General features: G+C 45.4%; 1 protein-coding gene across 1 annotated transcript; it reads left to right on the forward strand.

The window, feature by feature from the left end:
• Positions 1-338: 338 nt before the first annotated feature.
• On the forward strand, positions 339-27,110 carry LOC144104586 (trypsin-like). Its single transcript, XM_077637688.1, has 8 exons — positions 339-719; positions 4,375-4,402; positions 11,801-11,874; positions 13,210-13,325; positions 16,191-16,329; positions 23,933-24,047; positions 25,160-25,311; positions 26,632-27,110. Exons 1-8 carry the CDS (start codon positions 669-671, stop codon positions 26,962-26,964), a joined length of 1,008 nt encoding a protein of 335 aa, XP_077493814.1. The 5' UTR covers positions 339-668; the 3' UTR covers positions 26,965-27,110.

The following is a 27,110-nucleotide window of genomic DNA, read 5'->3' on the forward strand; positions in this document are numbered from 1 at the left end:
TTGCCGCGTAAAATATAGCATAAAGATAAAACGCAGAGATCACGATTCCGCTGGTTCAATATGCTCCGTACAGCCCACTTCCAAAGCACCACGTGATGAGAGCCAGCACTGTGCGCACATGTTGCGCTAATTGAGTATCCAAGTGTGCAGTTGGTTAAAGAGGAGCAAAACATCAGCAGTTTCCAATCTTGCTCCTTCCCTGTACTGTCTGCTCCTCCGCTTGCGGCCGTCACAGCATTCTGGCGCAAAGAACGCGGCTCATAAATCACGCTCATCGTCATTCTTTGCGCAAGAAGCAGCAACGATGCGAGAACGAGAGTTCAGAGCTTTTCCCCACCTGAGGCGCGCCGGTCTGCGTGGCGAAGTGCGCCACTGCAATTGCAACAAGGCGCAAGAAGTCCGCTTGACACGTCTATCAAGCATCTACTGTCGGTTCAGGACTAGCGTGTAGAGAGAAAAAATCTGGATCTAACAAGCGGGCCGAGCACTGCATGAAAACCTTGTTACACACAACCACAGTCCTTGCAGCGCGGATTTATTCATTGTGATGTTCTGCGGCATCCTCAAGAGTGCCAGAATTGTGCTCCATCGACCGATGTAAGCGAAAGCCTTCCAGTGTGCAAGGAGGACGCCGATACATTTCACAAGCGCTCTTCTCCTGTCAAGAGATGCGGAATGCCCTCTGCTTTTTTCTTCTCGTCTATTGTGCTGCTGTAGAGGTAAGCCCACTTGCCCCTCTGAAACGTACTGAGTGCTTCCGGATGAACTCTTTATGCCTTCCCCGGGTCGTTCGCCAGTGTTTTCAAAGAAGCAATACCATTTATCGCGGAAGGCGTTTACGAGTCAACGTTGAGTGTGTCATTCGCTTTTCAACGCTCGCCTATCGCAGGTGCCAAGGATGCCGCGCGGGAATGCCATGGGTATTGGATTTCCGTTTGTCTAGCATATTTCGCATTCTCCTGCTATTATAAATGGCGCTGAGCACATTGTTAAGTTCGATAAGAAATTCCTTGCGACAGCCAGAATATAGGATTTAAAAATTACAAAATTCTGAAGCCATTGAGAAGCGCAGTCAGTAAATATATGTGGATAAAAAATATAAGCATATACAGCAGTTTGTAGCGCTTTATCTCCCTAGTATAGCATAGCACTGGTCCTGTTTTTGCTGCTACGATCACTTACGATCAAACAGATTGCTTTGGCTCAGTACTAAGGAAAGCACATAGCGCATCTTAAATATCGTAGCCACAGCGAAAAAGGTGCCGTGTCCGCATAGAGCTACGAGAAGGTACAGCATATCTAGATAAACATCGATGTCACCGTGTGGTACTCGGCTAATTTAGGATGCAGTGACACTGCACTGGTGAAAGAACAATTGAGAAACAATGTCACTGAAGCAAAAAATCTATAGAAAGCCTTAAGCTACGTCAAGAAAAGATCACAGGCGGGCTTTGGATAACAGAATAAGGCTCAGCAAAGTCATGGCCCTCCACTAATGTATCACCGATTGCGCCGTGTGCAGTATTTTTCTGAACTTCTGCCGATGTTTATTCTTAATTGCTTCGTGTTCTCTGAGCTGCGCGGCGCAATTGTTCATTTTGGTCGTCGCATTGCCAATCCAGGTTAGCTTCTATTCGGATAGACTTCAGTTATCAGAGCGCACACAGCGCCCCTAAGCGTTATATTTGTGCGGGGTTGGGGGGTCAGCTTATTCGTTACGTTCTCCTTGAGTTAGGTCTGCACGAATTTGTACTTTTAACACACATAACAGAGAGTAAATGAAAAGGAGGACACTCAGGTGCGAAGATCAACTGAATGTAAATGCGAGTTCGTGCGACACAGTTGATCCACGTCATAAAAAAACTGAAGGGACCCGGTAATTACTTCGTTACAGCATTAACTTTGTTATAACGCGTGTTTACCGAGCCTCTAAGGAGAAATGTCATCCCTTGATTATGTTCATTAGTTGGTTATAAATTGTTTCGTTAGAACGTGGTACCACATTATATATATCCTCTTACAACCAGGATTATCATTAAAAAAATGATAAAAACAACTGCAATCGTAGACGCGCCGTCAATCCGCGCCTCTGATCATTTGGCCTCCCAAAAAGCGCCTATTTTTTATCAACTAAACCTACTTGCGGAGCACTCACGCAGGCAGGGCAATATCTAAAGACTTTTCTCGCGTCAAAACTTCCAGATTTAGCCAACTCTTCTGAAAGCACAGCGTCAGGCAACCATCAAAGTCAACACAGCACCTTTCGCACGGATTCCAACTCTCTGCCATGCTTCCTTGATTGGCTTGTTCTAACTTGCGGCATTGTTCATCATGACACTAAGCGAAGCATCTGATGATTCGGTAGCTACAGCTTTTCTCAGAGGACAATAGCCCCAGATACTCCGCCCTGGCTGCAGTTTACATACCTATTTTCATGTTTTATTGTGCATCTTGTAATCTCCTCTTTTATTGGGAGCTTTTTCTGCAGTCTTCGCAGTTTTGTGGTGGCCTACAATACGACTTCAGCATTTGAGTGAGATCTATTCTTTCTTTTGCATTGGGGTAATTTGTGAATGTACAGTTTGACAAATATTTATTTTCCTTCACGATTCTGTTTCCTTACCGTTTTGATGATTCCTCTTCTTTATTCGCTTTGCCGCAATCTTTCTCTTCCGGTACATGTTTTCATCGACAGCTAAAACGACGTGCTTTAGAATTCCTGCCCTTTCAACCCACGACACCTGCTAGTGAAAACTTTTTGCAGGTTCTGTGGCTGGAAGGGCTGGCTTGGTGAAATAATAATAATAATAATAATAATAATAATAATAATAATAATAATAATAATAATAATAATAATAATAATAATAATAATAATAATAATAATAATAATAATAATAATAATAATAATAATAATTGGTTTTGGGGGTCGGGAAATGGCGCAGTATCTATTTCACATATTGTTGGACACCTGAGCCGCGCCGTAAGGGAAAGAATAAAGGAGGGAGTGAAAGGAGAAAAGAAGAAAAAGGTGCCATAGTGGAGGGCACCGGAATAATTTCGACCACCTGGAGATCTTTAACGTGCACTGACATCGCACAGCACACGGGTGACATGTAAGTTTAAATTTCGTGACAAATATTGGCGAACACCGCTACACAAGAAAAATGAGCAAATGGCACAAGTGCCAGCCGACAATTTTATATTGAGTAACATATGCAACCATCGAAAATCATGATGCTTTCGCTTTTTAGCATTTATTCAAGCTGCCACATCTGTTCCGCTAAAAAGTAATTTCCCTAGAAGAAGCCTCGCCACGTTGGACAGCGACGATTTCGGCTTTCACATTCACAATATAACAAAACTATAACTTATGGGTCTATATTTTACCCCACCCATGAAATTCGACATTAAGATGTGATTGAGATAATCGAGCGTTTCAAGCGGAACTAAAAAAAAGTCAGTGCCGCATTAACTGTAGCATTCAGAATAAATCTCTTTCATTCTTTCTACTCTTAGCAACCATAACACGTTTTGTAGTTTTACGACGAAAAATACGAAGCGGGGGGTTATATGACAGGCTTCCCTTTGGAATCCTAAAAATGTATCGTCCGTACCATTTTACCATATTCTAGCCGACACCCCTCTCTTCAGGTCCGCTTGAAGAGTGCGACCGTTAGCGTTCATTTAGTTTCTAATGAAATATACTGTTGTTTTAATTAAACTACTGTCTTCCCTGTTTCTTGCAAGCCTAATAATCGCTGAGATATGAGTCGACAGTTTGAAACCATCTTGTAAACGGTGGTAAAAGGTCAATCACACATATGTGGAGATATCCCGAGTGGCGGCGTTCGTCTGATTTGGCATGTACGCTAGATATTGGATCCCTGTGAGTTGTTGGCATGCCTGCAAGGAATTATTTAAACGCCTTCACAACATGCTCTTCAGACTTGAAAAAATCAATCTCTTTTTATGAAGCACTTAAAGAAGTCATACGGGTGGAGATATGAGCAAAATCTCCTGACGAGGCGCAGCTATCGCTCTGGGTGCCAATTCCCGCAGAAGCAGGGGCTTGCACAGAAACCATGCAGTCAAGATCCTTTGCCTACGCACTAAGAAACGAATTATTTTTTGTAGGTCTGCGTATAGCATGTAATGTTGACATCCAAGGATATAATAGGTAAAGTGTAATATAAGTCACAAAAAGCTACTGTTCTGAAACTTAAACATTGTGAAAAAAGATCAGGTTACATAGTAGGCAACCGTAGGACAAAGTTGAAGTTAGGTATAAAAAAATAAATTAGGCTTTAAGGTCACCCAATCAAAAACGTTCTGTTGATCGAATATTCATTGAATTTGTTTACTCTTATTTCTCAGGTGCTCACCGACACCATAAATCACAAAGGTGAGTCGCACATTTGTAATACAACGCTCAAAATTAGAGGCGCTATTAGTGAATAAAAGATGGCGATATTAATTACGCGTGCGCATTGTCCCACGCTAAATTTTTGTATAAGATTGTTCATGGTAGAATTGATGTCCCTGATTTTCTAGAACACCTGGCCATGTATTGCGCGATCATTTACATGTCTTTATGATGTATTTGCTCTATACAAGCGCCTAAAAGGCTTGCCCATCCATTCTGTGCAAGTCAAAGATGACATCATAAAAGAGTGCTGCTAACTTAGGTTATTATCGCACTACACTATATTGTCATTTTTTGAACATGACATGCTAATTTCATCCTTTGTAGTCATGCAATCTTGCACTAATCTAAAGCGTTTACGGTTTTTTTTGTGCGAAATAAAGATTGAAAGGACGAATGAATAACTGTGTCTGATATAACTTCATGCAGCGCTTATGTCCCAAAGATAAAGTTTTATCCTCTTATTATATTGCACAAATGCCTACTAAGTACCCTCTAAGAGTGTACCAAGCGCTGTATTTATGAAGAAGCTCATCAAAAGAAGCGAAACTTTCCCAAATTACGGAGAAGAGAGTGTTTAAGAAAACAAGTTAGGTACTTTGTTTCCCTTTTAATTGCCTGAAGACTAAGATTTATTAACGACCCTGCGAAAGAATTTGTGCTTTTTGCATGATTCTTTAAAGGTGGGGTTATATCGAACGAAATTCGGCGAATTAGTTTTGCTGTTACCGGCTTGGATGATAACGAAGTTTGGAATGAGGAATGACGGAGAGGATCTAATAGTTTTCGGCAAGCAATAACAAAATTCTTCATCACACAGCATGATAGAGAGGCTAATAAACTGCGCCTGCACAGAAATGTATTATGTAGCCTTGTTGCTTTCCAAGGGCTGAAGCTCCTCATTCCTAAGCAATTTAAAAACAGGCATTGTTTTATTGATGATCGCCCAACTTGTAAGGCTGAAGAGTCTGGAATCTCTGTTTATTCCTTGATGACCCTTCTTATCTCTGCTCTTCCCGAAGCAATAAAAAATCTTGATAAGCGCATAGACACGTGTACCTAGAGTGCCTAGACGTCCAGTTATTTTCTTCTTTTTTAGATATCTATTTTATCTACTTTGTATAGAATCAACAGATAACCAAGCACTTCACGAGGAATATATGCAAATTCATAATGGTTGAAACCAAGCTATCTTTTCGCCCCATGTTTTCTGTGTGTTGTACTGTATGGTCACCATACAACTGTATGTTCACTTAAGGCCAATATACAAACCCGTGGCTAGCAATACACCATAGCTGGTATTGTTTTCATTTAGAACATCTTATATTGGCGTGAAATTTTTCTACCACCGGATATATTCATTCAAGTAGAACTAACAGAAATCATTACTACATTGAAACGTGCGGAAGGATTAGGTTCAGTCAGTCGCTCAGACGCCTGGCGGGATTGTTGTCCGTAGTTTAAATGCAAAATAAGGATACAGGCATACTCGACCTGAGCATAATTTGCGTTTTTGAAGTATTTGTTACGAAATTCTTACTCACCAGCCATACCGACAGAAGGCGTGGGGTTGTTTTAGGCAGTCTGGTGCGACTAACATCTGAGATATGGTGGTACGTTTCATGGCTCCATCAACGCATGGTCTTTTTTTTTACGCGACCTGCGCTGACAACAAACAAAATTTAATTGAAAACACTCAAGCTCTCAGCAGATAAGAAGCAGTGGTAATGCAAGTTGTGGCTGGTGAGAGTACAATAATGCCGCGAAAGGTTTTTCACAAATCGTCGGTAATATGCGCACAGCCCGAGAAATCCGTGCACTGCTTTCTTAACGGCCGGCGGTGGAAACTGTTCAATAGCAGCGGTTTACTACGGATCTGGGCGTACTCCCTCCTTGCTAACAATGCGGCCTAGAAACAGTAGCTCTTCGTAGGTAAAGTGGCATTTCTTTGCTTAGGCCAGACGACTTGATGGCGTCTAGTACTGTTCGAATACTTTTGAGGTGCTCTTCAAAGTTCGAGGCGAAGAAACGACGTTATCTAAATATACCAGACAAATTTGCCACTTCAGACCTGCCAGCACTGTGTCCATTACTAGCTGAAACGTGGCTGGTGCGGAGCAGAGACCAAGTCGCATCACCATGAACTCAAACAGCCCATACGGAGTGATGAATGGTCTTCTCGCGATCTCTTTCGTCGACCTCAATATGCAGTAGCCGCTCTTGAGGTTCATCGATGAGAAATATTTGGCGTTGCAGAGGCGGTCCAGTGTGTCGTCGATGCGGGGGAGGGGGTAGACGTCATTTTTTGGTTATGTTGTTCAAGCGGCGGCAATCCACGCAGAATCGAAGTGCGCCGTCTTTCTTTCTCACTAGAACAACCGGTGCCGCCCATGGGCTGTTTGAAGGCTGGATGACGTCGTCGAGAAGCATTTCTTCGAATTGGTCCCGAATGGCTTGTCGTTCCCGCGGTGACACACGGTAGGGGCTTTGATAAAGACGTCGGACATGTTCGTCCGTTATAATGCGATGCTTAGTAAATGGCATTTGTTCCACCTTCGGCGATGTCGGAAAACAGTCACTGCAGCTTTGAAGCAGATTGTGGATCTGGTCTTGTCTGTTCCGGTGCAGGGCTGGGTTGATGTCGAAGGTGGGCCAGTTCTATTGGTCAGGCGAATCGTCTGCGGAGGGGTCGGAGAGGGCGAAGGAGTCTCGTACGTTGGATGTTTCGTCGAAGAAAGCAATCGTCGTTCCTCTGTCAATGTGCCGGTATTCTTCGCTGAAGGTGGTCAGCAGTACTTCGGCCTGGCCACTGCGGAAATGTGTGATACCTCTTGTGATGCTAATTCCTCCGTCTAGAAGCAACTGCATGTTGCCCTCGATGATGGCTTCATGCGTTAATGGCTTCTGTGGCGCCTACGTTGACGATAACGCTTGAACGGGGTGGGACGCTCACTTCTTCCTCCAGGACACTCAGGGCAACGTGATTTTGAGTTTTCATCGAAGCGATGGTTTCGTCCGTCGAAAGCGGGATCAGCTTGAATAGCAGGTTGATGATCGCCTGATGCTCATCAAGAAAATTCATACCCAAGGTCACTTCGCGAGAGCATTGCGGTAGCACAACAAAGTTCGCAGGATAGGTATGTCCTTGAACAGTCACTAGCCCTGTGCATCGTCCTGATGGCGTAATGAGGTGGCCCCCTGCGGTGCGAATTTGTGGGCCGTCCCAAGCTGTTGTGACTTTCCTCAGGTGCGCAGAGAATTTTCCATTCATCACCCAGTAATCGGCTCCTGTGTCGACTAGAGTGGCAACTTTCCGGCCCTCGATAGTCACTTCTAAGTCGGAGGTCCTGGCCGTTGCATTGCATGTCGCTCTCGGCTTCCGGTCACGGCTTCGTCGCGTAAGCGAGTCGCGGGTGGGGCGTGTAATCGAAGTTTTACTGGGTGGCGTCATCGTATTGAAGGCAGTTTGCGTCGTAATCGGGTTGTCATTTTGTGCGGCGTCGATGCAGCGAGAAAGCGAGTCGCGGGTGGGGCGTGTAATCAAAATTTTACTGGGTGGCGTCATCGTTTTGAAGGCAGTTTGCGTCGTGATCGGGTTGTCATTTTGTGCGGCGTCGATGCAGCGAGAGTAGGTTCTTCATGCGGCGTCGCGGGTGCAGCGTCTTCATGGGGCGTGGTCGGCGGAGGATCTTCAGCGTTTCGCTCCTCAGCAACCTCACCTCCAGAGGTTGCTGCCTTTAGTTTCCAATACGGGGGCTGGAAGACTTTCATCGTTCCGCGGCTGCGTAGCTGCGGCGTGGCGACGCAAAGCGCGAGATTCACGGCGATGGCGAGCGCGAAAAGCGGTTCGGCGTGTACTCCTCTCGACGCAGGTACTCGTCGATTTCTTGCGGACGTTGAGCGAAGCGTGGTCGTGGGGCGTTAACGGCAAATCCTCGAAGACCGATACGTCGGTACGGGCAGTGACGAAGAATATGGCCGGCCTCAGGGAATGCGGGGGCTGGGAGGCGGCGTTGTGGAACAAGTGGATCATCTCTGGGAGGACGTAGGGGTTTTCGTTGGGGCTGAGCAGCCCTTACTGCAGCGGCGTAGGTCATCGCCTGGGGTCCTGAGGCCGTCGGGGTGCCAAGTACCTGTTGCACTTCTTCCCGTACCACATCCATCAGAGTCACTGCTTGTGGCGGTGGGGAGGATGGCAGTAATCGGCGTTGCTCCTCTCGGACGATTTCGCAGATAACTTCCCGCAAGCTGTCGCTGGTGGTGGCCGTCGTGTCCGAATGGATTGCACAGGCAGAGGAAGGGCGATTGTACTGACGAGCTCGGACGCCGAGGGTCTTGTCAATCGTGCAGGCTTCTTGCATGAATTCCTCGACTGTTCTTGGCGGCTTGCGGACGAGGCTGCCAAAGAGTTGTTCTTTTACGCCGCGCATTAAAAATTGAACTTTCTTTTCCTCGGTCATTTCGGGGTTGGCGCGGCGAAATAGGCGCTTCATCTCCTCGACGTAACCGCGGACAGGCTCATTCGGAAGCTGGATCCTGGACTCGAGGAGTCAATGATTTGGGCCAGCATGAACTTTGGGACACAAACGAAGAGAGACATGTGGAACACGGAACACACTGCTGTGTCTCTTCGGAACACACACGTGTCTCTCTACGTTTGTGTCCCAAAGTTCATGCTGGCCCAAATCATGGATTCATACCAACTGGCCCAGAAAAATGCCATCTCGAGGAGTCGTTCGGCTCCTTCTTTCCTCACGACACTGATGAATACCTTCAATAGTTCTCTCTTGAAATAACTCCCATGTCGTAAGGGACGACTCGTAGTTTTCGTACCACGTGCGTGCGGAGCCATCCAATGAGAAAAACACGTGTTCAATTTTTGTCGCATCATCCCACTTGTTGAATGACGCCACGCGCTCAAATTGGTCCAACCATTCTTCAGCGTCCTCGCCCAGGGATCCAATGAAAGTTGGCGGCACCCGCGGCTGCTGCAGTGTGATCGGTTCGACATCTTCGGCGAGGTTGTGGTGCTCGTAGCAGCGTCTTTTCGCTGTCTGGTGCGGTCCGGCAGCTTCCCGAACTCGGGCTTCTCTTTCTGGAGACGTCGGCTGGCTCGCTGAGCTGCTGGCTCGTCCTCGGGTGCGAAGCGCTGAGGGCTGGCTTCACGACATGAAGGGGGCGTCCGGAACACGGAAGGTCACCCCGCACCTTTAGCAGATGTCCCGTTGTGGTGACGGCAGTCGAAGCAGCCATGAAGACGGACAAATGTCTTCTAAAAGAAAACTGTTTATTGGTCTGACTTGCGCCCAAAATGGACTGAATCACTCGACGCCGGCGAAGTGACAAGTGTGCTCGGCGGTCTTCGAGCAGAATGCCTGCCGCTGTCGTCTGTGCCCAATTTAATAATGATAGCGAACTTTCGAGATAAAGTGTGGAAACTTACTAGAACATTCCGGAACAACGTATAATCAGCTCTGCCTGGCTGTGACCAATCGAGATGTATCTAGTCGCGTCTTGCGTCGCAAAGAAAGCGATAAAGTGTTGTGGCGGCAGATTTGAAAAACGAACAAACACTGCAAACATTCGCATTTCCAAACTCTATTTTCGCAAGATCCGTTTTTTTCCTTTGATAGTCGCATTATTCGTTTTAATGCATCAAGTCGATGCTTCTTTGAGAGGGGAGTAATGCCGCGAATAATTGCAGTGTTTGTTCGTTTTTCAACTCTGCCGCCACAACACTTTATCGCTTTGTTTGCGACGCATGGCGCGACTAGATTTATCTCGATTGATGGCAGCCAGGCAGAGCTGATTCTACGTTGTTCCGGAATGTTCTTGTAAGCTTGCACGCTTTATTTCGAAAGTTCGCTATCAACTTTAAATTGAGCACGGCAGACAGCGGTGGGCATTCTGTTCGACGACTGCCGATCACTCTTGTCGCATCGCCGCCGCCGAGTGATTCAGTCCATTTTGGTTGCAAGTCAGTCCAATAAACAGTTTTCTTTTAGAAGACCTTTGTCCGTCTTCATCGCTGCTTCGACTGCCGTCACCACTATATGGCAATATTCACAAACAATGCCACAAAAAGAAGCTCAGAGAAGCATGGAAGATTTTTACTTTATATTTCCAGCGGACGTTGTGACCAGTCATCATTTCTGTTCTTTCTTCGAAGCTAGAATTTTTCGTTCTGACTTCAGCCGCTCATTAATATTTTCCACATCGTTACCAGTGTGGCGCACAGTGCTCGCAAGCCTTTGCATCGCTCGCAATAAAGCTTACACAACGAAAGTTCACTCTTAGAAGTACGGGCGCGATAAATTTGGTTTCCCGCCTGTTTTTTTTGCTTTTTTGAAATAATGTGGCATACTCTGTTATACTTGCCCGAGTTCTAGAACTGCGGCAAAGCCTGCATAGTAATCTTAATTCAACGTATTTCACCACATAATGTGTCGGAATTAATTTCAAAACCACAACCTTGTAATTGACCTCACAGAACACGTAATGCAACTTTAATGTCTAGTAATGCAAACCAAAACTGCGATATAATTTCTGGTCCCTCGTTTTAATGGTCGAAATCCTTTAATCCAGCCTCTCCGTTAGTAGGAATGATAAAAAGTGACCAAAAATCCATCACATCTTATTTGTTATAATTTTCATGACCTCTGCGTTCTCTGAGCTCTGTGGTGACATCATAGAAACCTTCTTGCTGAAAAAACCCGAAATTGAACGTCGAAATTAAGTCAGCCACATCTCGAGGCCTTACGAAGCACTCACAGCTCATGGAAGAATTGAAAAGGAGGCAACACGATGTTTCTTTCTGGGTTCATTGTGACTGATAAGTAATGCTTCGGAGCTTCTGTTTCCTTCTTTTCCTTCTATTTCATAATTGACTACCACCACACAACATCGTTTAAGCATTACGAGATACTTCCCTGTTCCGCAAACGCGCAGGTTGCCCGACTTTTAATTATGCCCCGCTAGTAATCGTAATGCACTTCTTCGCTCGATTAAAATATTACCATATTATGTGCAGCTATTCAACAATCTATATAATGTTTTTTTTTCACCTGCGGCGGTCATATAAAGAAATACCTGGTAGTTTTTCTGGCCACTGTTCTGTGCGGGAACTGCATGGGCATTACGCACGTACGGCCACACGCCTGTGGTTGTCTCCGCACTCACAAACAAAATCACGCACTGCCGAAATCGAAGGCACTGTTGTACATGGTCAGGGTCGGTTTCTTTGCAGTATTTGTAGTTTGTTTACTAAGACCAATCTGTAGGTCTCTTAGGACCAATCTGTAGGTCTCTTCTTTGGCTTTTCTTGTCAGCGCTTTCGATATCGTTAATTTATTTTGCTTGTGCCCTAACTTTTCACAGACTGCGGGCGGGGACAACCTATAAGTCGAATCGTCAACGGCAGAGCGATAACGAAGTTTCAGGTGCCTTGGATTGTAAGTAAACAACTTTTACGTCCCAGCATTATCGAAGCAATGAGCGCCATTGAGCAGTAAAAGTGCCGATGATTTAAAATACTGATGTGAGGTATTTCTCGTTTGTACGAGACCGCTGGCTCTTCATAGCCACTAACACAGTCTGAAGAGCTGTACTCATTTGGAAAGAACTCGTGGCATTTCACAGTGCATTTCACTCATGGCATTTCACAAAGAATTGATCAGTTTGGTGCGAAAGAGTTCAGAGTTTTAAACTAATAATTGATTGAGCATATTGAAAGCTAATAGTTGCAGGTTATAGAAACGGGAAGTGCGCGGACCATGTCTCGTTCTATTCACATTTTGTGTCTGCTGTGTCGTTCCTGGTGGGCTGCATATTATATAAGATAAGTGTACTCGCAGCTTGCATGTAGAAGCTAGCGAGACAGTAGCTATCAGGAATGCACAATCGCCGAAGCGCTGAAAAAAAGAGGGTGACAGAGTCGAGAAGGCTCCAAAGAAGCAAATGGTGTCTCTTGACGTGAAAGTATCTACTACAGTGGCAGCATGCAATATAATATTCAACAAATCTAGGATCTGCCGATCTGGTCATTCAGTCGCGAAGTTAGCATTACGAAGAGATTTATTACGAACCCAAGAAAAGAACCGCTACCTTACGCCGTAACAATAACATCGGGACAGGATTAGGTTACGTAGGACTAGCATAGATTGTTTCGACGTTGGGAAACAAAAAAGTGCAAAGCCTATCTTTTTCGAGGGTTCATGAACAAACTGTGTCTAGCCTTCAATGCATGACCAGAGACCGAAATGTTCCACCAGGTGACGCGTACAGCTGTGGAAACTTCAAAGAAATTACAAATTCGAGCTTCGATAATCCTGAAATCACTGCTGAGACCCACACAAGGCGGATATTGCTTGAGCTTGTGATACCACTGTGGTTGGTACGAAATATTTTATTAGTTAAATGTTGTGTTTCGAGGAAATGTAGTCATCAAAAAATTTTTGTGCACCATCGTTGTTGGCACGTGGGCGCAAAATAAGGTGGACACAAAAATTTTCTGAGCGGCGGAACTACAGGGTAATATACAGTGAAAATCGTTACAAGAGAACGGTTTATAACGACACAATTGATATAGCAAAGTAATGGCGATTCCCCTTGGGCTATACCGTGGCTATCACGAAGCTACGGCTATAACGAAGTAATCTGCGGGCCCCATCAACTTTGTTATAACGAGATTAAACTGTAGTAGTCTTTTTACTTTATGATTGTTGACGCATAAAAAAAACTTATTGCACACAGGCTTTTTGGTGTTATGAAGTTTTTTTTTTCCGCAGGTCTATGTGCAGATAGCAAACAAGTGGGCGCCAAATAATATAACAGAAGCCATGTGTGGTGGAAGCATCATATCGGAAATCTACGTTCTCACAGCAGCGCACTGCGTTGATATAGAGTAAGTTTTTATAATGTACCAGCACGTGACTAAGCTGATCATTTTTGCAACTTTTCATTGTGTCATGAATAAATTTTTGATATATCTGCGTCCGCAAATTTAGTAGAAAAATTGCCCGCAATATTTTTGAAAATATCAAGGCGCTTTAGAACAAAATTCATATACCTAACTTTAAATCATGAAATTACCGCCGCCGGGTTTCTGTCGTGTCTTTTTGAAGAAAAGGCCATTTTCTTACATTTTTATGAAATACTGGGTGGCAGACTGCATTACAAATATAAAAAAATTACCTGTCTAGATCTCCGAAAATCTAATACTATTGTGCGCCCACTCACAATGAAGAACTTCAGTGCTAACTGTATATTAATGAATGTCACTGACTACAAAATTAAAAATATCTTTTAAGTGCGTGAACTGAAACCTGGACACAAGCCTTAGTCTACCTTAGCACTAAGCTTTCTTCAATTTTTCCTCTCGAAGCAATGCTTCTTATCACCTAGCTTCGAGCTCAAGCTAATGTTCCGTTTTTCTTTCATATCTTTGGAACTAGTTGAGTTTTTCTCCTTCCTCCTTCGCGGTGCTTTCTATCTGAAGCTTACTAAGTGAGTTTCTTTCAAGTTTCAAAAATTAAAATTTTCGATCTAAGATTGGTGTTCCTCATAAGCTGTTTACGGGATGGTCGCATAGGCGCTCTTCGCTTCACAGTCCAAGGCAGCGGTGTTCGTGCCACATGATGTTCAGTATTTATAATAAAGAGTCCTAGATCCCTGCTAATGAGGCAAGTTTCAAAAGGGAGTTTGAAGAATTCGCCATACTATACACAGGCCCTCTGAAGCACGGGTATTAAAACTTAGGTGTATTAGTGGGCTATGGAACAGTGGGAGACAAAAACAAAATTACAAATATTCACGCTACGCTGCCTAAGCAAGAACCACGTGGTAGCTCACCCAATGCTTGATGCGAAACATTCGCTTTCGGAGCGTGCCACTACCGCAGCGCTCTCCTGCATCGTGGCGCAATGCCTCATCCAAACCTGCTCCGCGCTGCACCGAATTATCTGCTCTCAGTATCACCGCGCCCAGCTCAAACTACTTCAGCCTTCGCCCTCCGGGCTGCGTCACTACAGTGAGCTGCTTCCCTGTCCATACCGTCGTGAGACGATAACAGGCACCACTAGGTGCTCTTCCGTACCTCCTCTTTCCGTTCCCCTAGCTCGTCCTCCTCTCCTCTTCTTCCTACTCAGATACCCCTCGCATCCCCTTTTATGCGCCTCGCTCAGCGCTCTACATCAACGGCGCGGATGTGGGGAATGTTTGTATTGGACATATCGATGGCAAAACAATATTATTTGCGCTTACCGGCGCTATTTATTATAGGGGTAACCTATCCATTAGAACGGAATCGTCTTTTCTTGGGCTAGTTCGTTTTTCATGGTGTAGGTGTTTGCAGCGCACACGAAACACGGACGGACAGAAAAGGGAACGAAACACAGCGCTGTGTTTCGTTCCCTTTTCTGTTCGTCCGTGTTTCGCTGTGTTTCGTTCCCTTTTCTGTCCGTCCGTGTTTCGTGTGCGCTGCAAACACCTACACCATTAGAACGATAGGGAAATATGGGGCGCTCCATAGCGCATGTCAAGGACAATAAAAAGTTTTAGTTTAGCAGGTTTGTGTGCTTACGCGCTTATCATAATAGCGGGTCCACAGTGCGCAACGAAGAAATAGCGTAACCTTACGAACGCGCTTTCCTGAAAATAGCCTTCGGGAGGTTGCGGCTTTGGATCACTTAGTGGAAATACATGGCTATGCCTTACCAAGCGCGGGCAGCCCGCTTCTGCCGAATAAGCATTTGCTGCATCCTGGTCGCACGTTTACCGGCAGCTACTGGTGCGGTTGCATTTACGTATGACTGATTTTGCTTCGAGGTGAAAGTTTAAGCTGCAATTCATCCAAGTTTTGTTGTTAAATAAACTTTCCTTCTGGCGCGCTAAAGCCTTATCAGGATTCCGGCTGCGTTGCAACAATCTGCAACTGCTCGGAAAACAACAGAAATAGGCTTCTTGCTTTGCCACGTTATAATAGGACTTCAGTATTTAACAACGTAGATATTATGCTATTTATTAGGCATTTCGTGCATTGCATGTAGTGTAATGAAAAATATTCTTGCACGAGCGGTTAGTATTTACAGTATTTCCTTAACTACATGGTGCCGCAGCGCTTGCGTTTCTTATTTCACATATTTCGATTCGCCAAGCATTTCATTGGCACTTTAGAAGGCGAACAACGGCATTACTATATTAGTAATCTGCAGAAAAACTCCCTTATTTATTAATTTTTTGGTGAATTCATTTATTTTCTTGGTGTTGCGACTATTTTAAAAGCGCCTGCTGCCTGTGGTAATCTAGATCGTGTTTAACATTTTCTTAACGCGACACCAAAACTCTCATTGCGGGCAAGTTGCTTACGCCACGCTAACGTAAATTCGTTTACCACCGTTACCCCGCTCGCATTATACTATAACTCTCCAATAAAACGAGCGGCGTTACTGTTCTGCGCTTGTATAGCGGCCGTCCCGATATTCCACTGTCCACTTAATCGACAGGGTCCCGTTGTTCTAAAAGTGCTGAATAGCTCCGAGAAACCAAACTCATAACCTGTGTAAGAGAACCTGATGGGCTAAGAGAAGTAGCTGCAACCATGCGACGTGAGCGGTACACGTATTCTCGTAGCTGTGTGCAGAGGTAAATGCGGAAGTCCAGAGCAGCCGACGTACTTTGTACAGCCTGGTGTACCATAGGCTGAGATGTCAAGACGTGGATCGCCATCTCCCCACTCACTAATTACAGATGATGCGTACTCTGTCTGCAGCGGAAAAAGGCCATTCTGGACTCGGGTATACTACAACACCTCCGAAATGCTGCAAGGTCCTAGCGAGGCAGTGGACAAGTATGTCGTTCACCCCGACTTCACTTGGGACACACTGGCAAATGATATAGCACTGCTTAAGGTAAGACTAACATCTGGAAAAGCGCGGAAAATGGCACTCAGTCAGCAAAAGAAAGAGGGAGTATAAGCAGGCACTTGGCACATTGTTTCTTCCCCACATGTAAAAAACTAGCAACATTTTTCACCTCACGCTTATGTACAGATGCGGCCAACATATTACGGAGCACTATTCGGCGTTCATACTTGTATTGTGCGTTTCGAAAAGAATCATGATGGTTTCTTGGATTCATACGAGGGCGTACCAACAGCAGGTGCGGACATATTTATGAAGTTGTTACTAATTTCGCCAGTAAAGGCGTTAAAAGAGTTTGAGCTTAGAAGTGACCTCTTAATATAATGGCGAAGACAGTGGATTGGTAAGCCTTTGACACCTATATTGCTTTTTCCATTTCACTTCACCTTGGCAAAAAAATTAGAGAATAACTTTTTCATTAGCATAAATTGTTTCTTTCGGTTATTTTTTTTAGGTTTAACGTCCCAAACAATGCCAGGCTATAAGGGATGCCAAAGATTACTGATAATTTCCATCATCTGGGGTTCTTTGACGTTCATTTAGATTAAGTAGACGAGCCATACGGTCAACAGAATTGCGTTATCATGCAGAAAATGTTACATCTACCCAAGTGGCCGTTGAATCAACGTTTGCTCATGGAGCTTAACACGGTTCTAGCGTCAACATTAAGCACCGGACACTTGAAAGCAAAATGAAAAGTGTGTCTTTCCAGTCAGCAATCGACCATTATAACCTCTGAGCTACTGCGGCGTTTCATTAGCAGGAACTGGCACGTTCAGGACGGCGAGCCTACTTCACGATCAGAATGAGGAAGAATATTGTCTGAAAAATTTCTACAGTGTTTACACTATCCTGCGCTAATGGAAAATATCAGCGAAAGCATCGTGGAGTGCGGTGGTATTTGTCGTTTAAAATTTGATCGCGATATTACATTTATAGCAATACATGGCAAGCAGCTATCGCTGAGTTAAGCGATTTCCACATCGAAGCGAAAGCATCGTGTCATTTTAGCTATTACATAATAGTTCAACGAGTTTTAAAGAAGGAAGTTGTATAGTTTATTGTTCATGCTCACCCTCTTTTCTTCGTAACACGAGAAAACAGTGTACCATAATTAAATATTAGCATGTGTCGACCATCGTGTTGTGTTAGGGGTCCATCTTGACTTCTGCGCTGCCACAGGTGCGCTCCGTGTCAGAAGCGTCTCGGTGCATTCTGCGCGTCGCTGCTTCATAAGGATGTATGACCAGCACACCAAGCGCTAAGCCAGATACGCCCGGTTATTTACCTTGTCACTCCCTCTGCTTCATGCGTGTCGTCCATTCATCGCCCTTGCCTATAATCGGATGTCGCCGGGTCGTGCTGCGCGTTTTATACACGTGGCTTATGCAAGAGCCTTACACGTCGGCCTCGCACTCGCTCCAAGGTAGATGCTTGCATAGAGGGAAGTAGGTACGTTCAATACATGGCAGCTTGTAATGCAGAGCCAGCGCCTTTTTCATAGAAGTGCGCAGGCAGATGAAAAATGGCGTCATGACATAAAAGAATGGCGTAACGTCACAGCCACGTAGCCGAGGAGAACATAGCGCGAGGAGAATAAGTAACTAACCATCTGAAAAACCGCTGATGAAAGGCGAGCAGCCACGTGCACCACAGAAACGAGATGATGAGACACGCTGGCCAGGTCCGGAAGATAGCGGCAAGAAAGCCGTAGAAAAGTGAAGTGAAAATCGAAAGCATATGAGCCGCTTCCTACTCCTCTTAGGGTACGCGAACACAAATATATATGTTTAATAAAAAAGTGTTTTTTCTTTCCAACCAAATCTGCATAACAACAATATATTAGGTCACTAATTGAAATCATTTTAAATGCTTATAAACAACAAATACGTAACATATATTTTCTGTTATTAGTGTTTGTGAGCAAACTTCATTTCTGTGATTCGGCTGCGGAGCCGTGCTGATATCGCTACCGCTTGGTTCTCAGCCGATTTCGCTCTCCTTATTCGCGACCTATGCCAACTGACCTTGCTTGCTTCGACCGGTCATCGCCATTTGCATAACTTTTGAGTGCACCGTGACCCTCCTTATTCTGCCACATATTTGGACGTTTCATAGCTGCTCTTGGCCGATATTGTCAGAACTGCGACACCCTGCTTCGCAATGCCGTTATTACAAGGAACAAATTAAACTTCAGCGCAGCTAATACAGGTAGTACGGTATAACGCGAACACTAAGAGTAAACTGCAAGCAACTATGCTGTAGCTTGTTGAATCAACATCTTGCCTATGTATCAAGTTACCTATGATTGCTTCTCGCTGTGCTGTTCGTGAAAGTGTTGGTCCTGTATCTGTGGCATCCTCGCGTGATTTACGCGAGGGGTGTCCGCTTCAGTATCTATGGCTCCGTAGGCGCCGTGGAGTCCTTCGAAGGCTGTAGACTTCAAAGTAACCGTCCCTACGGGGACTAGTTCGGAGACCTTGGTCTACGCGACGGCCTGAATAGTTGGATTGTCGGTGGTCTGATGCGTCCTGCACATGGGTGCTCCGTTCTTCCAAGTAACTGTCAAGGACTAGGCCTCCATGCACTGCTTCTCCATGCAGGCTGCGGGTTATCAGTTTTAAGTGAGTTACCGACGTTCTAATAGGCCCACAAGTGCCTGCCTTTTCCTGCCCACGTTCTTTCCCAAAGAGGCACTCGTTCATGTTATGAGCTAGTACGAGAAGGCCATTTCCATCACTGTGGGCCAGATGGGATCGCCCCTTGGGGTCCTGGCTGCCACATGGTTCGTCCGCATGGATATGAATACCTCAAATCCTGTCCTGGATTACCAACGCTTGCACGCTACCAAATCTCCTTCGACTACCGGGGCATGCAGCGTGCCATTTGTCAACGTGGCTCGTCGGGGAACTTCAGGAAGCAGTGCAGGGCGCCTTCCTGTGGGTGATGTGGCGGCCAAGGCCACTGTAGTGATGAATATGTTCGACCCTGTCAGTGTTGTAGTGATGTCTACTAAGCAATGGCGAGGCATATGCGCTGCTCATACACAGGCGTGACAACTAGTCTTCCCTCTGCCGGCTCCGTCGGCGGCTACAGTCACGGCCTCCTCTTCCAATCCAGAAAAAGCGGAAGAAAATCGTCACGAAATACATAAATTATCGGGGAGGTTCCATCGTCTATTGAGGCTCAGAGTTTGGCCCCTGCTCAGGCCGGGAAGGAATCGCCTAATTATGCGGACATGGCTGTGCGGCCTCGCGAGGCTGCGGCAACTGAGACCGCGGCTGCGGTGGTTGTGCCTGCTGGGGATGAAAACGGCGCATCTTGTTGCTGCCAGCACGTCTGCCACTGATGCAGCAGTTGGTGCTCCTGGGACGACGGTGGGCCCTTCCGAAGCTGCCGTAGCCACTGGCTAGGCAAACTGCCTTGTTCAAGAAGCTGCTGGCGCTTCCGTAGGGTTGGAAGGTGTCAGATGCCGTTGAACGCGACTCCTCGCTGCGGCGCAGTTGGTATTTAGTACTACGCTACCCGATAGCGACATAGACTAATACAGTGACACCTTTAGCCCTCAGTGTGGATGTTGTCTGGACTTCTCATGTGATCTCAGTGCGTATTAAGTTCAATCGACAATTTTGCTTGAGGTAAAACGTGGTCAAAACGGGGCATCGGGTTCGGATGCAGCACAAGGAAGAACCCAGCAAGAACAAACTCCCAAGAGGCTCTGGTCGTCCTCTGGAGAGCCGGAGGATTAAGTGTAATATAAGTGCACGGTGCTCTACAGGTGGCGTCCAGGACCACACATCCTCCTAAATATCTCTAAATCAACCTTTAGCTTCGCGGCAGAATTCAAATTTCTTACATTAAATATATATGCTGTCCGTAGTATCCGTAAGGTAAACGAGGTTAATCATTTGGCACGAATGGTTTGCTGCTACTTCATTTGCCTTCAACAAACAAATTTATACCTCTCTCTGTTATGGAACAGCGTTTCAACGCCGTTCCCATATGAAATGTCTTCTGATTTGAAACCAAGAATTCGGGTTGAGATAGTTTTTAAAAGAGTTCATCTAGAAGACAATCCCGTAATATATGACATGTTTGGCCGCGTTTCAGCCATGACCTGTGTTTTTAACTCTCAGATTGCGCATCTTGTGCGTTTAGCGGGAGTAGCATGCTAGCTTAGCAACCAGGCAGACCTCTCTGCTGATATGCAAGTCCCAGGCTTTGGACCGTCGAGTTGGGAAGCTTGTGAGTCGCGGTGCTTGTCTACTAGTTTTTGCTGGTTGATGCGCACGAGCTACTAAACGGGACGCACTTTTCTCAGATGTAGCGCGGCGACGCATCGGTTAGCATGCTGGACAGCACTGGTAACCCATGAGCATTTCCTGCGTACGTGTCGCGGACAAATTTTGTTGATTTGCCATCGACGCCGGTGCGCGTTCCTATCATCCACCATTACGGCACGTGATCTCTCTTCCGGGCGCTGGAGCAAGTCAACTGCGGCGTCTAGTAATGCGCGCGCTGCAAGACTTTCGTTCGCGTTCAAGACTGTTGGGTGCTTTGAGTGCTCCGTTTGTCGACAGTAGCCACGACACGTGGGATGTGCTCAAGAATACAAGACGCTTGTATTGCTCCACGAGCTGTGACACTTATAATTGTCCAGAGGATTGACCTTCAGACGTCTCTTATACAGGCATCGTATGCTGAGCTGCTGGAGTGGTACCAACGCGTTGCTGCTTCTTCGTCCCTCCGGTGTAGCTTTGAGATGGAGGCACCGACGTTGCGCACATACGCAGTGTTGCGGTATTCAAGGTCAAGCTATGTATAAAGCACACCAGATACCCGCAGTGCCTTCGCGGCGTAACGATTGTGCACTGTTTCTGGGGCGCATTTGGAGGCTATGGCGCAAGCAGTCATTTCTGTAGATGGAGTTGCTACTGCAGAGCATCCAGTGTTGACCACGTAGCTGTAAGTGGCCCTTAAAGAACATGACACACTTTCCGCCCTTCCGTCTTCGGAGGAGGTGAAGGCTGTCCTAAACGCGATGAAACGGGAACCAGAGCCTGGCGCGGATGGTATGCCAGACGAATTTTACCTGGCGTGTCTAACCTTAGTTCTGCGCCTGTGTTTTCAGGGCTCCGATTTCTCAGGAAGTTTCCACAGTACACGAATTGTTCTACCAGGATCGCACCGGCTGGAAGAGTGAAGGCAAATAACGCTTCTCTGTGTAGACAAGAATGCTTTCGCAGCTGTTGGGGTCCGGCGTTTGGGCGGTATTAGGGTCACACTCATTGGTAACCATTTGTCCTGCATGGTTCCTGGCAGCGAGATTCACGGCCTCTTATTCGTCACTTTTGATATTACCGCTTATATTCAGGGGCGCTCGGCAAGCGGTCTCTTGGTCTCTTTGGACCAGGAAAAGGCGTTTAACCATCTCAAACATGGATGCATTTCGGGCGCGCTAAGAGGCTTTCAGGTATCTGGCAGGCCTCAATAGGCTTATCGTAAGGCATACTTGGGTATCTGTCGTACAGTGGCTAGAACAGCTGGGAAAGTTTCCTCTTTCAAGTCATTCGTGGGGATAAAAAGGGTTGTCTCCTCTAGCCATTAATCTTTGCACTGAACATCAAGACTTATCGTAAGATTCACAATCAGACACCCTCATGCTCGTGGCCTTCCTCTCTAATGCAGAAAAGGTTAGTACTGTGCGAATTAGGCACCACAGGAGAACAGGAACAAGCACGATAACGCCTCCTGTTCTCCTGTCGTGTCTAATTCTCGTAGTACTAACCATTCTTCTGCAATGAATCAACTAGCCCGCAAGAACGTTCTACTTTCCAATGCAGTGGTGCCGTCAGGGTAAAGGTTTTTGCGGATGACAACACCCTTCACAGTCTTACCCGGTATATTCGGCTTCTCGATTTCTACATCGAGGTGCCTGGCGCTGCCCTTGACTATTCCAAGAAGTTCTTGACTATTCTTGACTTGACTATTCCAAGACGTTCGGGGCCGGAATAATGCGCACCTCAGCGGTCATACACTCATCACGCACATTCTGAGCACTCGCATCCTTGGTGTCGAGTACAATTCTTAGGGCGTGACAAATTTTGCATGGGAAACCATACTTGGCAAGGTTTGTAGCAGTATAGCGCTGGCTCCTGAGCTTTGTCTGCCAATGCTGAAGTGAAGATACTACACCCGCACGGTATTTAGTGGCCTCGTAAGGTATGTGGCGCATTTTTCATAGCCTTCTCTTGGTGTTTCTTGCTCGTTGCAGCTTCTGCTATGTTCATTTTTATCTCAGTAGGGTCAGGGGCGGAGGGAAGGGGATTCATACGGAGATTATGTGTCGTATGGCAGTCGAGCAGGCTCGTCCGAGAGGTGGGTTTGCCGTCCCCTTTGTCCCAATTTTCTGACAGTTGCTAGCTTTCTGATACCTTCTCTTTTTGTTGCATGGGGATGACTGCCAGGCACTGGAATTCGCCGGGTATTTATTTGAGTAAGTGCTTCAGAGAATTTATCCCCAACGAAAATATAAATCAGTGACGAAAGCTTTCGCATAGATGTATTCTATGCAACAGCGGTGGTTTTTCATCAAGAACATGTCTGGAATGCTGTGGAATTGTAGGTACAGCGCGGTTCTCTAACCACCGTTTGCAAGAGAGAATTCATCTGCTGACACGTAACACGCGGGTGCAGTCGCGGCTGCGGCGGTAAAATTCCAATGAAGGCGAATTCTAGAGGACCGTGTACTGTGCGAAGTCAGAGCACGTTAAAGAAACCCGGGTTGTCGAAATTGTCAGAAGCGTCTACTACGCCCTCCCTTATATCCTCTGTCTCTTGGAGACGTTAAACCCCAAACCCAATCACCTCCCTCAAGTGAATTGAATACTTCAAAACAGGCAAGCGAATACTAGACGATAATTGCTTCGTTTAATGATGCTCGCGAAGAACCACTTCAGTTTTTTATAATTTGCTGAGCCACTGTTACCTCTTTTACTTGACTGTGGTGAACGTGGCCGGCATAAAACACGGCTGATTAAAAGCCATTCGGAATAGATCTGTCTTAGCCGTAACGTTGCTTGAATGGTAGTGCCGACGCAGGGAACAATTTTGTAGTAGATACAAAGCATAAGGGCGGTTTCGTCTGCCATATCGTACATATCCTTGAGAAAATATTTTCTCTCACTGAGAGCCGACCATGCAGGCCAGAATATTACTTTTTTGCGCTTACAACTCATTTTTTTCAGTTCTTGAACCGACTGACTCAGATAATGAGAGCTCAGTAACATTACATTTTTGGCTCAGACTTTTTTTGACATTTGTAAAACATACCTGTTGCAAGTTTCAATCTGCGGTTCAAGAAAATAAATCAGCCAAAACTACGCGCACCGGAAAACTGAACGCCATTTTCGGCTGGTTTACTTTCGTAACACAATGCACCAACTAGCCCTAGAACGTGTGTTACTGATAAGCACTCTTTGAACATTCTGGTGAATTAGGCGGATTACAATTAATCCTCAATTACAATTGTATTTTATGGAATGTGAAAAATCCAACAATAACAGTTTTTGTCTATTTTTCTATTATTTAGCTTAGGTCACCAATTGCTTTCGATAGGAGCGTCCGACCAGTTTGTTTGCCCAAGCACCCGCTGTCATTGATCCATCGGCATGCAATTGTTGCTGGATGGGGAAGAGTGTCAGAAGGTGAGTGCAATGCCATTATTGGCAACTACATATGCCGCACGTGGCAAGAGGGTGGTTAGCTTAACCAGAAATAGCATCCACAAGTTTAGTGATCAAAGGCTTCAAAGCTGTTTTCATGATAACATCAATAGGGAGGGTATAAATCTGGAACCAATATATCACTGGCAATACCGCCGGGTTTGCGATGCGCAGATGCAGACATAAAAATATGAACGAAACACACAATTCCGTTCGAAGTGCAATCACGCTTTTCCTATCCGATGTAAAGAAACATTGTTTATCAACGAGAAAGGGCACCAGCGTCCACTACGTCCACTAACGCATGCCACGTTTTAGAAAGCAATAGACTTATACGTCTAATTTTTACCGCACGTATTTGTGTGGTGTATTTTTACTGTGTTTTCCGTCACTATTAAATTAGATGGCTTTTTGTCACTTGTGAAGCCGGATCCTTTCAGCTCATTTTAGATGACTGCATTAAATTCGGCAAGCGTGACGTTGGAACATTCCAGATGTATGAAAGAGCGGAAATGCATGTTGGAAAATGCTGATGCTTTGTCTGGGATCTAAACCTTAAGATTTTTTTTTTCACTGTGCGCTGGTGATTTTAAACTAATATTTTTATTCCACTCATAAGGCCTCTGAGATAGTGAATTTGCGCTCTCATAGCCATTGCGATCCTCTACACTAGACTTTATTACCTCAACTTATTTCATATTCTATCGGTTAAGTTGTTTTAACAGTTAGTTACCTGACATAGAACATTCCGAGTCAGTGGATTCCGTAGGCGTCCGTTGATTCTCACAGACACACAAAAGCTTCAGATTTGCTACCAAAAAGGCCTTATCAGTGTAAGGATGCCGTCGCCTATTTAGAAAAAAAATGGACGGAAGGTTTGTTTTTACGTTTGCTGGTCTCGCTTCATTTGCTTCCGCTTTACTAAATATACACCCCCCCCCCCCTCCCCGTTTCGGCTACACGTTCTTATTGAGCTTTCAACAACAATTTCTCTTTGTTCCGCCCTAGCATTATCCAAACTAACGTAAAGCACCTCATATTTACGCTTTGCTCACTTCCTCCAACCTTTCTCTTGTCACTGTTGTTGTATCTAGAGGGAGATCCGTCTCAAAACCTTCTCTTCATAAGCCGGCTAGTTCTGCCCTACGATATGTGCAAATTTGGGTTCGTCACCAAGGAGCAGGCAGTCGCTTTCAACACTTCTATGGTGATCTGCACCTCTGCTAGAGGCAAGGACAGCTGTCAAGTGAGTTCTTTCTTTTCTTGTGCCTGCTCGAAATCCTTTCGTCAAAGTATTTACTTCGGCCATCATTTGTCTCTTTAATGATATAATGCGACCGGAAAATAAGCTGCATCATTTATTGCAATGAGTTGTTTTGAAAAGATTCCTACAATTTTTATTTCAACCATAAAATAGCTGTACACCTAGCGGTGGTCTACTGAAAACACAAGATAAACATAAAAATATATGCGCACTGATATCGCAAGGCATTGCGAAAGAAATGTTGGCGGCAAAACTGCTAGTGCTGTAGGAAATGCTAGGTCACGAGATAATGCAACGAGTAAAATTAACAAAAGCAGATTATTCCAAATCACAGCGATTATTGGTGCGCAGAGAAGAAAACGGCAATATTCCATACTAAGCAAAACGTGTGCAATTGAATTCCGTGTGTTGAAAACAAACAAGTTTAATTACTGGCCTAGCGTGCGAGGGTACCAGTTCGGCTCCCATGACAAGCCTAGAAACTTCGCTTTAAAATATACCCGACGTGGCTGGCGCTTCGAGAGTAGGCCTTCCGTTTATAGGTTTGGAAAACGATTTTTTTATTTTTCTACGTTGTATGCTGAGTCGCAAAGCGTAACTTACAAGCGACAATACGGATTTCATTGAAACTAGGTGCCGTATTATACACCTTTTATCACATCTTCTTTTAATTTGGACCTCCATACTTAGCCCTGACTTCCTGGCGACCTAGACCACGCTGCATTACCTCAGGCTGGCCGAGCCAGAAGCACGGCTATGCTACTATTTATTTGCACAGCCTCCGCCTATGCTTCACCTTCCTTGCGTGGAATCCACCTGCACTGCCGTTTGTTTGCAGAAATCTCACCTATGTTGCTTCATTTAAAGTCATGATGATAATAAGAGGGGTTTGCCGTTTTGATGATGAGTACTACAATTTCATAATGAAATGTGCTGCGCAGTTGGGGTGACAGCCACCAGCCGGGTCAGCTTTGTACTTGCGCACGCTGGCCCACCAATAATGACGCCGAGGAGTTACATAGCATGTCGGCTTATTTACGTGCCTCGCAAAGATACTAACATGAATTAGAACATGACGTCATGTAATAAATTCCTTCGCTTTCGCAACATCTCTTGTCGTCCTCGATATTGACAAAACATACAAAAAAAAATTAAAAGCGAAATGAACCATCACAAAACGCAGCCCCCGACTTGCAAAGCGCCTAAATGGTTTTCTAGTAAATAAAAATATTCTTCCTGGAGTCAACCATGTGCTGCTGTAGTCACAGCTACTCATAATTGATTCCTTAATTTTTTTTCCAGGGCGACTCTGGTGGCCCACTAACCATGTGGTCCAAATTAGCCAAGACTGTGCAAATCGGGCTCGTTTCCTTTGGCGTTGGGTGCGCTCGAGGAGAAAAACCGAGCATCTACACTCGCGTGTCATTCTACGTGCCATGGATTGAGAAAGAAATCGCTAAAGTCGATCAGAAGCACTCCGGTGGTGAGCGTGCCGACAATGCTGTTCATCGGGTTCACTTAAAAGGAAGAACCAATAGCCGTTTGCTCAGACTACAGGAATCACGTCAGGACTCTACATCTTCACTCGCGAGCACACTCTTCCCTGTGCCATGTTTTCTTTCGAAGAGAAAATAGCTTGATGCACACCTTATCCTTGTCCCCGTTGAACAATGTGAGGATTCAAGGGCCTTGTGCGCCCTGAAGGAGAAAATTTCAATCTTTTATTACTCTGATTTATGTTTATGTACAGTTTATTTGTTATGTACAGTGTCTATTCAAGG

This window comes from Amblyomma americanum, chromosome 9 (genome assembly GCF_052857255.1).
Source record: "Amblyomma americanum isolate KBUSLIRL-KWMA chromosome 9, ASM5285725v1, whole genome shotgun sequence".
In the NCBI taxonomy this organism is placed as follows: Eukaryota; Metazoa; Arthropoda; class Arachnida; order Ixodida; family Ixodidae; genus Amblyomma; species Amblyomma americanum.

Bases quoted from the DNA above. Each gene is read 5' to 3' on its own strand.
- LOC144104586 (XM_077637688.1), top strand. From the start codon at position 669: ATGCGGAATGCCCTCTGCTTTTTTCTTCTCGTCTATTGTGCTGCTGTA. The intron at 720-4,374 runs GTAAGCCCACTT...CTTATTTCTCAG, and splicing joins TCTATTGTGCTGCTGTAGAG to GTGCTCACCGACACCATAAA. The intron at 13,326-16,190 runs GTAAGTTTTTAT...CTCTGTCTGCAG, and splicing joins GCGCACTGCGTTGATATAGA to CGGAAAAAGGCCATTCTGGA.